This window comes from Silurus aristotelis (genome assembly GCF_946808225.1).
Source record: "Silurus aristotelis genome assembly, chromosome: 6".
Taxonomy (NCBI): Eukaryota; Metazoa; Chordata; class Actinopteri; order Siluriformes; family Siluridae; genus Silurus; species Silurus aristotelis.
In genome coordinates this window covers 12,652,140-12,666,583 of record NC_139579.1, presented here as the reverse complement: position 1 = coordinate 12,666,583, position 14,444 = coordinate 12,652,140, and the positions used below count along the sequence as shown (strand labels likewise).

Below are 14,444 nucleotides of genomic sequence, written 5' to 3'. Positions count from 1 at the left end.
CCTAAATTGCATGTCAGGAAAGACACTGTGTTCAGCACAGCACAGTTGCATGAACGACTGCCTCCACTGATTAGTCTTGGCAATACCACAAGCACAATTAGCATGTCATGCTTCACAATTATCTAATCAGTCGCTTTCCACGCTGCACGCTAGGTGCGCCTGTTATTTATTTATTAAGATATTCATGTATTTCCTCAGATCCCCTCATGCCTCGTCTTGACCTCTGGTCCAAGTTTATTCAGCCAAGTTTCTTTGCCAAGTGATTGCATAACACGGTTTAACGTGGGCCGGGAGCAAACGGCGGCACACACAAGTCACACTGAACCCAAAAGGTGGCGCTTTTTGCATGTCGATATCCTTTCCAGACCATAACAGACGGATCCGTTTGCTCCTTTAGGGCGCTTCTGTTGCTGCCCCTATGCTGGGTTGCAAGGGTTTATTTGCTCTATATTGTGACCCAAGTGTTTTGTCACTGTTTTGTAATGTTCTGCTTAGCTGGCTGATGTCCTTAAATAAATATATATATATATATATATATATATATATATATATATATATATATATATATATATATATATATATATATATATATATATATATGTCCTTAAGTGTTTAATTGGTATTTTACCGTTATTTCACCGGAAATTCCCATTGAGACCTGGCCAAGGTGGCTATTTAATATATTTAAACTTGAGGCCAATCATTTGTCTTTTTCATCACATTCTTTATGACGGACTTAAAAGCATTAAGTGATATAAATAAATCAGAAAAAATTGTTTAACAATACACAACTGTTTCTCATTGCTGTGCCTTATTAGTTTATTTAGTCCAGAGTTACACTAGATAAGCATCCAGAATATACAAACATATATAGGAAACAGGGTACTGACCATGGTACTGACCAGGGTACTGACCAATGCAGGAATCCCAAACCGAAAAGTAGAGCTCGGCGAGTTCTTCAGCGACTGAAAGAAACACATTCTTCTGCCAAGCCCCAGTCAGCATGCTACAAGGCCACACTCCAGAGCCACCAAGAGGATCTGTGAAATGCTCTGAAGTGCTGCATCAGCCCCTACAAGTGTCACACTCTAGCAGGGGGATTCAAAGAAGGCTCAGACCTAGGCCTCAAAACAATTCCAGTCCAGATTTGATGTTTTGGTGTAATCCAATGACACCAAGTAAAAATAAATTGTCAAGAGATCCTGAGCTAGAAGAAAAAATGTTGTACTTTAGAAATACCAGCAATTTGGGACAAATTATGCAAAAATACCGCTCATATAACCCCTTAACCCTCAGATACTGACTCGTATACAATGAACTGACTCACCTGCCACTTTGAAAAATTCTAGAAATGAAGTGATCAATGAATTCTGCATTTACATTTTAGACTTATTATTCCATGAAGGAATCCCTGTGGATAATTATTATCAGTGGCCTTGATGGGACTCAAAGATTCTGTGAACAGCTAGACAAAACAAACTAGTTCATTGTTCATGAAAAAAAACAGAAAATGTATTAGAATAATCAGGTTCTCCATGTTGAGTCTGGCAGAAGGTAGCAATGTCATCCTAGGGATCATTTTCAACTGGCCCATGCTTCCAAAATGGGAGATTTGCAGGTTTTCAGATAAACAGAGAAATCGGAGGAGGTGTATGTGAAATTAATTGCTACGGGAAGTGAATCCTTTTTTGGTTTTTTTTTGTGCCCTATTTTGTTTGCCAGATAGACATTTGTTAGATGGTAGATGGTATGTAATGAAATTATTCATGGATCACTTCATTTCCACTATATATGTACATTATATAAACGAAGTATAGGGACACCTGACTTTTCCAACCATATGTGGTGTTTGCCAAACTGTTACCATATTTGTACCATATAATTGGTCCTTCAAAACAACTAGGGGACCAAAAGCTTTTCTTGAACTCTATAAAGATATGCTTTACATATGTTGGAGTTTAATATCTCCTGCTATAGAGCTGTGACCCAAACACCTTTGGGATGAATTGGAACACTGACTGCACCCAAGGCCTCCTGACATCACTGACATCAGTACCTGACATTACTAAATGGTTGAAAAACCACAAATCTTCACAACCACACACCAAACCTTTCGCAGAAGGAGGGAAAGTAATTATAAGAGCAAAAGGGTACTAAATGTGGAATGGAAGGTTCAGAAAGAAGAAACTAATCTTATGGTCAGGTGTCTACAAACTTTTTGTATTTACAGTGTACCTTCAACAATACGTTAATACAGAAATAGTGGCAGGTTTTTGAGTCCTTGAGGTTTAATTACCGACAAAAATAGCAGCGAAAATAAAAAAAGTGTGAAAAATCAATGTCAAGATGCCGACGATAGGTAGAAAATAAAAATGAAGACATGCTACTGATCAAGAAACTGCATGAAGCAATGGTAAGACTTCAGAAGGATTTCATTAGTGGACTTGCTTAATAGGGAACCAGGGAGAGGAAAGTGTTCTTGGTTTGTGTTAGACACATGCTAACATAATCTAGATCAGGTTGTATTTCTTAAATTACATGGAGAACAAATATACAAACAACGTTTGTTTGAGTTATAAGGCTAGCAGAGCCCCAGAGCTCTGGAGATTAATGGAGCTCAAGGAAACCCCCTAGATTCAGATGGTCTGGGCTTGAGCGTTGTGCTCGAGTGATATATGGGGTTAAGGGCCTTGCTCAGGGACCCAGAAGTGTCAGCTTAGTGTGGCTAAAATTTTAACTTACAACCTTCAGATCCAAAGCTCAATGCCTTAACCACTAAGCTGTCACCTCTACATCTATCTATCCATCCATCTATCCATAATAAATTTTACGGCATTTGCCCTCTTCCATATTGACTTAAATTGATTTCATTCGTAAACATACAACTGAGCAGCTTTGGGGTTAAGGGCCTTCCACAGTGGCCCAGAAGTGGAAGCTAGGTGTGGCAGGGATTTGAACCCAAGACCTTCCAAAGATACAAAGTCCAGTTCCTTAACCACTAAGCTGCCATCTTTCCATCAATCTAAAACAACCAACCAGATATCATCAAAATTGCATTCAATTCTTCCTTCATATATCCCAGCGATGTTAGGAATCTGGGGGCAGAACACAGAGTCAGCCATGATACAGCACCCTTAGAGCACTGAGGGTTAAGGGCCTTGATCAGGGGCCCCAAGAGTGGCAGCTTGGGCTTGAGCCCTTAACCCTCTAATCAGTAAGCCAGAGTCTTACCACTGAGCTCCCATCTCCCGGTGTCATCCTGATGAAGAGACTTAAACACAACATACACCCCATGCACTGCCTCTTCACTTCATCACTTCACTATGCTTGGTATACTCAAACCTGCACGTTTGCATGTGGATGAGCTCTTCTCGATGTCCAGAATGAAAAACGGCACTCTTCCCTCCTTTCCTTTTCTTTCTCCATCACTTTGTGTGAGTTTTTTTTTCACTGCTCAGTGTTCGACTTAAGCTGTGCCTCTTTTAAGCTTTGCACTACAGAGCGAGATCAATTATTTATCGGCATACATAATTCATGCAACATCCCTGCTCGACACAGTGCAGGCTCGCTTCTCCCTCCTCCCTTTTTTTTTTTTTCTCTTTCCAAACCTTCTTCTCGTCTTTGCTTCCCTCAGAAATCCTTACTGCTCTCCCATGATCCCCCTATCCCGCTCTTAAATCTCATCCGTCTCTCCAACCCTGGCACCTCTCATCAAATCTCAGTAACCCCTTTCAACATTCGGCGGTGTTTCTATTTTCGTGTCTCTCTCTGTCGGTGTGTGTATGAGTGTGTGTGTGTGTGTGTGTGTGTGTGTGTGTGTGCCCCTCCTACTCAAGCATCCACCTCACTTCTTCTGTCTGTCCTTTCCCGCTTTTAATTTTCTCTCATTCATGCATGCGCACCTTTATCTCGCCTTGTCCATTTCCTTGCAGTGCTGAGAAGCTAGTCTGAATTAGCATCGAGTTGCTTTTGCTAACAACGCACTGATTGGCTTCTCCGCTCATGCATTAAAGCCAATCACGGGTTTAAATGAACAGGAGGGACGAACAGGCTGCTGTATGCCCTCTGGGCCATGTAGTTCTTGTGCCTGCTTGGTTATCTGGCTGGCGTGCTTTTTCGCTGTTGTTGCAAATGCGGTTTTCTGGCAAGAAGCCTCCCTTCTCTCCGGCATTCCATTATTCACTCTCACTGTGCAGTTTACAGCCATCTGGGTCGTCAGTGTAGGACCAGGAAACAAAAATCTATCCCTTGTACAGCCGTGTACTTTCCAAAAGTGTAACTGCAAGACCATATATCCACAAAAGAAAAATGTAGGACATAGCGCGTGTAAAAGTCACATTTGTTTTTCCTTTTTCGGCTGGTCCTTTGAGGGGTCACCACCTTATCAGATACACTGTCACCATACCACGCGTCCTGTACAACTGCCTCTTTCAAACCAACCACCTGCATGTCTAACCATCTTTAGCATTCCCCTAAAAATATACCCCATGTTTCTCCTCTGCACATGACCAAACCATCTTGATCGCCCCTCTCTAACCTTGTCTCCAGAACGTCCTACCTGCACAGTCTCTATAATAACCATATTTCTAATACTGTTTGATGCAAATCGCAATGTCTTTAAATCCAGCCCCACCTACTGGCTTTTTCTCAATGCTACTTAACCATACAATAAAGCAGGTCTCACCACCATCTTCAAAATGTTCCCTTTCACTCTTTTGCCAATACCCTTCTATCTATTCCAAATCCCTCCTTCCATTTTCCCCCACCCTTCATGCATGCATTACTTTGCACAGTCAACCCTGGGGATTTACTCCCTTAACTCCTTGCAACTGCCCTCCCTCTCATTCACCCACTTTCACTGCACTTCCAGCATGTACCTCCACTTCTATAGGCATGTCCCAACCCGCTCCCTACTCTCGCCACTAATCAATACATCTTCATTTTTACCTATAGTTAATCATGTGATGTCAAGTCATCAAAGGCAGGAACTATATAAGAAACATGGACCATAACAATGTTAGCCATGGCACATTTCCACTAATTGCTTATTCCAAATGCGACATCCATGTGCCATGATGGTGCAGTGGCTGATGAGAATTGTAGTCTATACATCATGGCACGTGTGCAGGATACGTTACTATGCTGTACAAGCTGTAAAGGCAAACGTGTCATTTCTTTAGTAAGGAAATGACAGATAAATGAAGACTGACTTTTGGACTTCATGGTGCACCATATGATACGTTACAGTAAAAAATATGACCCCTTTAAGGCTGGGGGATACCTCATGTTGCTGCATGTATGTACTCTGTCATATTCTGTACATTTTCCTACATTATTCCACTAATTCACTTGGAACATTCTTCTACCATTCTCATGGCTTCAGAAAACATGGCGGCTGTGTTCTCATCTCTTTCATTGCTCTGTAACAATGTTCCTTGCTGCCATTATACATTTACATTTATGGCACTTGGCAGATGCCCATATCCAGAGCAACTTACATTTATCTCATTTATGCAACTGATGGGGTTAAGGGCCTTGCTCAGGGCTCCAGGAAGTGGCAACTTGATAGTGCTGGGATTTGAACTCACAACTTTTTAAGCCAAAGTCCAATGCGGTCCATCAATAATACATTAGTTGTGTCTATCAGCTGAGAACCAATGGTGTAGAATGTCAATTTTTTCTCCACAAACCTTTTCAACAATTGGTATAAATAAAGATGTGTTAAAGATATTGGTGTTTGCAGTGCGTGGCCTCTGGGAGGAGTGGTCGGCATGGAGTCTGTGCTCGGTCTCGTGTGGCCGGGGCTCTCGGACTCGGAATAGGAGCTGTGCTGGCCCTGAGGGCCGAGCCGAGACCTGCCCTGGTCTTGACCTGGAAAACAAACTCTGCTATATAGCTGTGTGCCCTGGTTAGTATCATTTCCCATTACTTCATCCTGCTCGTCTTCACAACAGCCATGTTTTTTTGTTGTGCCGGTACTTTGTCCTTGTTAGTATGGTTTTTCTCTGGACGTCCACTGTTTTGTTCGTTTGTTTCTGCACTTGTCTTTGTCACAGTCTTTTACTGTATATAGTGAACAAATATTTTTGGTTTGTTCTGTTTTCTTTGTCCACAGTGTATTATTTAGCTCTGTTTATGTTGCTTTGCACTGATAGAAATAAACTCTGTGTATTTATTATGTTCTCACAAATAAAATACTCTCAAGCTGTTCATTGCAACTAGTGCTCATTTAATGATCATCATCACGCAGCCACCCTCATGCTCTCTATCAAAGACAGAATCGGGCCATGTGTTTCACACTCATCAGTGATGTCCTGCCTGAGTCAATCCACCTCATTATGATGCCACAGCCATGAATATTATAGAGAAAAGTATGAAATCTCATACAGTGAGAATGAATGCCGTTGCTAAGAAACCCAATGAACGCCATTCAGCAAGACTCCTTTCACTATAGCCACAGCTGCACCAACCACACACATAATCTCTAGCAGGAGCATCAATATTAACCATTTTTTTGTACATTCATTCATTTGAAATTTAAAATAAAGACAAATTGAGTGTTTGTGTGCGAAGTCCCAGGAAAGAAAATGCAAATGTTTAAATGGTTCCTGAAAAAGCTTAACGCATGTTTTGAACTGTTCAGCTTTTCGTAAAAATGTCCTTGTAAGTGGATTTGCGACCAAATCAATTTCTTCTCCTTGGTCAGTTGTTGTGGACTGAAAAAACAAAACAAAAACAGAGATCAAATTCACATGCATAGATTTGAGCTGGTGCAGTTTGCTACAGGTTGCGAGTCTGACTAGTACGCTCTCTGACAGTTCGATCAAAAAGACGTGAAAATGCAGACTTGACAGAGCGCCTTCCAGAGGCCTTAAAGAAAATTATTGGTTAAAGCAACAGCTTCAAGCAACATAAAGTTGAAAAAAAAAAAAAGCAACAGGTCCTGATCCTGCAATACGTGATGTGACAGCTGAAATCTGATTGGATAGAAATGCCAATGCAATATTATAAGAGAAATGCTCTGGAATAAACAGAATAGACTATTTATCATTTAATACATATTCATGGACAAAAATATCAATAAAGGTTAAGATATTGATTGTGATGTCCCTGACAGGTAAAAGATAAATTTTGAATTTGTATTATAAGAAGATGCTGCAGTAGCTTCTCTGTATATACACAAAGTGCAGTAAGCTGCTTTGCTTTGACCATTAATCATGACATACAACCACAAACACCGTCAGTGTGTCGTTTGTTAATTAGCGCAGGCTAAATCACATACTATAATGTTGTACCGGAAAGGAATGGTTTGCTAGAGGACATTCTTCTAGGCTGAATCAGCTTTTTTGAACTAAAGAGATCAGTTAATAGTGAAATAAACATTTAAAGTCTTTGTCTATGTTTCAGCACTGTTTGTGCTATCTGTTAGGCTAAACTGTAATCAAGCACTGAAGCAGAAAATTGTTGGTTTGTTTCAAATAATTTCAGTGGGCTGTAAACAGGACTCGCTTTACAGATCCCGGGGAGGAACCCTAATGTGGAAGCAGCACAATCTGGGACTAAGGGGGGAAGCTAATGTGCAGTGCAGTTTATCCAAATAGAGCAGGACCTAGCACTTGTGGTGTTAGAAAAGTTTTTGTCGAAAGAATTATCTATCTTCAGTCATAGACAGCAGCATGACATGTCTTTTGGAGGTGGTCGCTTAGTGGTTAAGGTTTAGTGGTTAAATTTGCGACTGCTGGGCCCTTGGGACCTTCAACTGCTTTGGATAAGGGTGTCTTCCAAATACCAGATGTTATTCTTATCAGTAGGCCCATGCTCTGGGATCTCAATCCAGTCTGAGGTGTCTGACACTACTCTACCAGTAACCAACCTGGGAGCATTTGTGAAAGGATGGTCAGCTTCTGGAAAATGAAGTATTAGACACATTCCACTTGATGGACATCCCAGGGGTGAACCAGTCACTGCTGAAAAGATCATGTCTTACAGTTGCCAGTGGCTGGAAATAGACACTTCTGATCGATTGTGGCCTGTTGTTAATGTGAGCATGAAGGTTTCTTAGTGTCTCTAGCAGAAAATAATCTGAGAGCAGCTCTGAAAGGTGTTTCCCAAACCACCTCAACTGACTGGTACTTTTCAATGTAAAGACTACTGATAATGGTGTGATTTCTAGAGTAGAAAAGCATGTTTTCTGGTTAGTTTTTGGTAGCGTATGATGGACATTGTAGCCCTGACTCAGGGACTGCTGAAAAGTCACAGATGTCACAGGTGTCTGTGGCGAGGGATAGACAAGTCCTGACAGGATGTGGCCTGTTGCCAATGTGACCCCCTCCAGGAAAAATGAAGGTTTCAAGGTTTCTTTGCTGACCTGAAAGCATCCTCGACAGGTGCCCCTGAACCATTTCAATTGGCTGGTGCATCTTAAACATATAAAAATGATGCACATTTGAACAGCTTTTACACTTAAAAATGTAGCTGAGAGGAAAAGAATATCGCATGTTGTGATCTTCTCTGATACACAGAACAATAGAGATGCTATATCTGAATAAATGATGTGGTGGGAGGAACTGTTTGCATTCCGAGTGGGAGTTTTATAGATTCCAGTAACACAAATTAACATTTTACACAGAGGAAAAAAGGCCATTTGCTAGTTAAATGGTCCGTATTAAATTTTATAAGCAACAAACACCTTATCAAAATGTATTTTTGTTTTGTTTTGTTTATTCACACAGGGAAGCACAAAGTCAACCCACTGTGTAAGGAATAAAACCTTCTGCAAGTGTAGAAATCCTGTAGTCAAAAAACTAGCATGGTACTAAGTTTTGGACAATGAAGCTAATGCTTTTCAGCATTGTAGGTACCACAATTTGTGTCAAAACATTTATCAACAAAATAATAATAATAATTATTATTATTATAATTTATATATATATATATATATATATATATATATATATATATATATATATATATATATATATATATATATATATATAAACCGGTTAAATTTTCTTGCTGGATTACTTTCTTTTTTTTTTTTTTTTTTTTTTTTTTTTTTTTAAGCAGATCGTCAAATTGGAATTTTACCATGAATCGTGTGTACGTTTTTTTCTGTAAACAAGATCCACAGGATAACAGATAATGATGTAAGCAGTACACTGATAAACCAAGCAAACGTTGCAAAAGAAGTTCAACTAGCTGTGGGCCGTCTTGAGTGAAGGCACCATAATCCCATGAGTTTGCTCTATAGATCTCTTCTAGACATCGATGCTCTTGTGTTTTTTCTTCTTTAGCCGAGACTGATCTACAGCATAGAGCATGTCTTTGCCTTTTTAATGAAAGACTTAGCTGTAAAAAGAAATAAAACCCACAGAAATACACACCCATGTGGTAGATTTCTGTTTTGCTTACCACAGTGTAAAATGCTAGGATTTCGACTGCTTCATCAGAGACTTCCACAGTAGTGCATTGGAACAAGGATGAAAGCGTTCTTGTGTCCGTTAGCACTGCAGAACTGAGGGCTTTTCAAAATCAGTTGGAAAAGAAACTCTTCGAGAAGCCTTGTCTTCCTTCGTCATGGTGGACTGAGTTGCTTTCGGCACTGAAACTTTCCCTAAAGGCATCTGGTGCTCGCTATATAAACATCCAGTTGACTGACAGCTGACAAATCAGTGGAAAATCTGTCCTGAAATCATTTCCTGAAATAGGGTTTTCTCTATAATTTTTGCTTCAGATTTTTCTAACAAAATTCCATTCTTCATAGTCACAGGGCTAAGGTCAGTCCACACTCGGTAGGGTCTAATTCCTCCCTAGCAATAGACCCTACCACTTCCTGAGATATCTTTACACATTCCCAGGATACCCTGGGTCTGCTCTGGAACCTCCATCCAATGGATAGATTCTTTACCAGGAGAAAGCTTGGAGCTTTCTTACAAGTTTAAATATTAACGCAGAAATGACTAAAGTAATAGGATTATTTAGTGTTGCATTTATATGTGGATATATGGTGTAACATTTAGCCACACAACTCATGTATCTATACACACACACAGAATTTACAGGCTAAGTTTAACAACTTTTTCTCTATCTCTGCTCCCCTCCTTCCCCCTTATTAGCATTAGCATTTCATTCGCTTTCATCCAGCTCGGATGGACCAAAATGGACGACTCCAGGCTTATTTAAACACATCCAGCAGATGTGCATGCACCTGTTTGTGTGTGCTGACTCTTCTTTATTGCGGTGCTGTCACCTTTCATGAGCAGGCTTTTTGCGGCTCTCCGATTAGTTATTACCTCATTGCGATGAGCAATAAATCATTCGACTGTTACATTTCAATTTGGCTCCGGTTTGAACAGTCTGGAAAACCTCCATTAGGCTGCCAGGCGAAGGTGTACAAGGTGACGTCCAATCTCCGAGAATGTCTTTGATTCGAAGTGGCATTAGCAAGCAGCGCCAGCCAATCAGCTCGAGCGTCGGTTTTTGACTGACGATGATTACGGCCTGTCTGCAAACAAATCCCTTGTGTCCATCCTCCGGAGCGTTTTGTTTTTTTCCCCGCTCCAGACCATCTCACCTTACTCATATTCAAATGTCAGGCTGCGAGACCATCAGTGACATGCAATTCACTCGCAGCAATTAACGCCAGGCAGGGTCAGGTCGTGTCAGCAGGCACTTCAACTACTCGCTGAAGCATGGTAGGCCACGAGAATCACTTTGGACATGGCAAATTATGTTAGTATCATGGTTATTTCTTCCTTACAGGGCCACACATCCCTTTACTACATTTTCTTTTGGAGCTAGAACTTCTAATTTGAATTTTTGCTCCCATTATCTGTGCAAACACATTGTTAATCGATTGAACAGGCACGTATGCAGCTACCCAAATCTAGCTGCTATATCACTGAAAAAAAATCTCTTCCCATACTATTTCACATTTAGTCCTCATTTGCGCTTCCAATATCCTCCACTCTTTTTGAAAGATGTTCCACTAGATATTGGAGATATTTCTGCTCATTCAAACAGTTAATACAGTCCGAAACCAATGGACCTTAGATGTAGGTGAGGAGGCCACGGGTACAGTCAGCAATCCAACTCCAGTTTATCCCAAAGTTCCTCAGTTCCAAGTCCACTCTAATTCATGAAAGGTTTGGGACTTTTGGTTTAAGTAAAGGAAAAATTTCATGGTGGACAACCTCTACAATTCTGTGCCTACAAGTTTTGTAGAATTTGAGGAGAAACCTACAAATAATTGGAAAAGTCAGATACATTAATACATGGAGTAGCAACTATGAAAACCCATCTTGATCTTGTCCCCCTCCCTTCCTACTTTCTGATTAACCTCTCCATGTTTCAAAATTTTTATGATGTCTATACAGTCAACACGTAAGACTAAGTAGAAGCTTCAGGCAAATATGACCGCCCTCTGGATTCACTGTGTAAAAGCATTGCTCACACTGATAAGCACAAAATGGAGATGATTCCATTTAGGTTCATATCATGTGTTGGATTTGCAGCCAAAGTTTATGTGCTGGGTTGCTGCACGGTAGGTTGGGGTTCAAACCCCAGTATTGCCAAGCTGCCACTCTTGGGCCCTTAAGCAAGACTCTTAACTCTCTGTGCTCCATGAGGTGCTGTATCATGGTTAACTCCAGCTTCCTAACATCGCTGGGATACCCAATGATGAATTTTACTGTGTTAGATTGACATTGTTTTTTTTAATTTCTCACTAGTAAGCTTGATTACAGTAGTGGCCTCTTTACTGGGCTTTTCTGGAATCTTCTTCACACATCAGACAGCTGCAGCACATTCACAACGCTGCTGCAGATTCTTGTACTGCTCCCATTCAGCTACAGAAGCGCCTACAAAGCGCCGGGTCGGCTTTATAAATCATTCAAATGACTAGGATCAGGTTTTAACGTGGCCAGTATTAGACCTGAAACACGTCGGCTTGTAGTTGCTATGCTATTTGTAACAAAACCACTGAGCGCCATTGTGGTGTTTGGGTGGAGAATGTGCTGAGAGGTTTTATTTTGTTTATACCGCCCCCAAATGCTGTGTTTGTTTCCATCAGTAGCAGCATAATTATTTACTTATATATTTATTTATTTATTTTATTAATCAGCTTGTTCTAGTGCAAACATTACAATACAATACCAACTAAATGACCAAGAATAGCAAACAGAACACACTGATAATGCAAATCTCCGAACACTTTGGTACCATATCACAGAAAAAAGGTAGCGTTTTAGTACAATATGGATTAGAGGTTATGGGAGGGTGGTTAAAATCATAATGCATGCTGGGAAAAGCTCTTTTGGAGTCTGTCAACAATTGTTTTGATCACTCTTTATTGCCTGACAGAGGGAAAAAGTGTATAAAAACAGTATTCAAGGTTTATGGGGTCCTTCACGATACTCTTCCCGGATTTGGGATGTGTACAGGTCCTGGAGAAAGAAGAGGTTGGTCCTGATGATGTTGTCTGCCTACCAACTAGTCTTTCTATTCTGCGCTCGATTTATTTATCCTGTATGTTCAATTGTCGCTTTTGCGCCGGAGCGCTGGAGACTCCTTCCGAATAAATGCCTCCTCTTGTCAATATATCAACACAATTTTTTTTTATTATTATATTATGAAAATATGAATCATCCATTGTACAAGTAATAGTTTTTCTTAAATTTTTTGTATTTTTATTGAAAAAAAAAAACGTATTTATATTTTTTCATTTGGTAAATATACAGTAAATGCATATCACATTTCATTATTCAGATAATGAAACACATTTAAACATAGAGTGATGATTATTTAGAGTGCACTATCACATCTTTAGAAAAAGTGGTTGTAGAATAGAGAAAATACACTTTACGGCAAAAGTATTAGGACACCTAACAACAATTCTACCCACATGCTGTGCTTCCTTAAACTGTTAGAACAAAGTTGGAGGCACACAATTGTACAGCAATACATTTTTTAACTCGAAGACCCAAACCTGCTCCAGCATGACAATGCACCTGTGCACAAAGCCAGCTCCATGAAGATACCCTTTACATGCTTTGAAGTAGAAGATCTTGAGTGGCCTGCAGGAGAGCTCTATATCCCTATTGAAGACCTTTGAGATCAATTGAAATGCTGACTGTACCCCAGGTGTCCTCATTTCACTTCACTTCAAAATCTAGTGAAACCTTAAATGAAATATGGAATTGGATGTTCAAATGTATCTTATAATCAGGTGTCCCCAAACTATGCATAGAGGATTTCATTTTAGCCGGGTCTGTAAATGAAATTAAAACATAGTGGATTCTAGCTTTCTACTTGCTCTGGTACTCTTTTGAAAGTCTCATAAGGATCATGTTCTAGACATTATGGTGCTTGATTACAGCTAGAAAGGTTATGAGTTTGAATCCCAACGTCTCCAAATGGCTCCTGGCATACCCTTAACCCTAAAGTACACGGAATAAAACTCCGGATAAAGGAGACCACTAAACACATGATCAGAAAGGGGTTAAATCCTTCTGCTCTCCTTTTAAGTAAAGGTTAAAACAGCTTGATCGTTTTACGCTGCCAGGTTTTAGAGTGTCATTTTACACTTCATGGTGTGACCTTTCTCTGGCGGAAATCAGTCGAACGATAAGCAGATAATTTTATAGACTGCATAAGAAGCCGGCTTTAGTGGAAAGAGAGGGACGATTAGATCCCAGGGAGGGTCCTATAGGCAGGAGAACGAGAGATTGTAATAAGAGTGAGCAGGAGAAGGAAATAAAAATGAATCATTCACTAATTGAGGTTTGATGGAAGCAATAGGAAAAAAGACATCCGTTCAAATGAAAGTTAAAGAAATGTAAAGAAATGATAGTTCAGGAAGAACACCCCCCCCCCCCCCCAAAAAAAAAAAAAAAAAAAAAAAAAAAACCCACACATGCTGCACATCTCTGAACACTCGATAGTCCAAAGATATTGACATTCAAAGGCCAGGTGCCTTTGAGATGATAAACACCCACATAGTCTTGTGGGGATTGTAGAAGTACAGTGAGCTTCAAGAACTTATAGATGCATTTTCTCTCATCTCAACTCTCTCTCTCTCTCTCTCTCTCTCTCTCTCTCTCTCTCTCTCTCTCTCTCTTACACACTTGCACTGGCTTTTTCTTAAGAATTAGTGAGTCAAAGAATGTCATTGGTATGACAAATATTACAAATATTACAAATATTACATACACACTTTTTTTGTGGTTTTTTTGTATTGTGAAATGTTTCAATACTATATATATAAATATATAAACATGTATGAGAGAGAAAGAGTGAGAGAGAGAGAGAGAGAGAGAGAGAGAGAGAGAGAGAGAGAGCAAGCGAGAGAGCAAAATACTACAGTAATACAAATAACTACAGTAATTAATAAAGCATACAATTAAAAGCATAAAGCATCAAATTAATCGATTAATTGGTTGCTTAAT

At 39.9% G+C, this 14,444-nt stretch overlaps 1 protein-coding gene and 1 long non-coding RNA gene across 27 annotated transcripts in view; one reads left to right on the top strand and one right to left on the bottom strand.

Annotated features, from left to right (window-relative positions):
* Window positions 1-14,444, top strand: part of adgrb2 (adhesion G protein-coupled receptor B2) — a 345,493-nt gene that overhangs the window by 170,305 nt on the left and 160,744 nt on the right. For 3 of the 26 annotated variants that reach the window (XM_083543168.1, XM_083543192.1, XM_083543179.1), the window contains exon 5: window positions 5,744-5,908. The exons of the other annotated variants lie outside the window; for them this stretch is intronic. In XM_083543168.1, the coding sequence (XP_083399294.1) occupies window positions 5,744-5,908 (165 nt within the window). The remainder of the gene's footprint in view (window positions 1-5,743; window positions 5,909-14,444) is intronic. 26 annotated transcript variants of the gene reach the window in all.
* On the bottom strand, window positions 9,028-13,905 carry LOC310727191. The gene is made up of 4 exons (XR_014533957.1): window positions 12,902-13,905; window positions 12,189-12,478; window positions 11,078-11,979; window positions 9,028-10,778 (listed from the first exon to the last, which is right to left on the bottom strand). It is a non-coding gene; the product is annotated as an uncharacterized lncRNA (long non-coding RNA).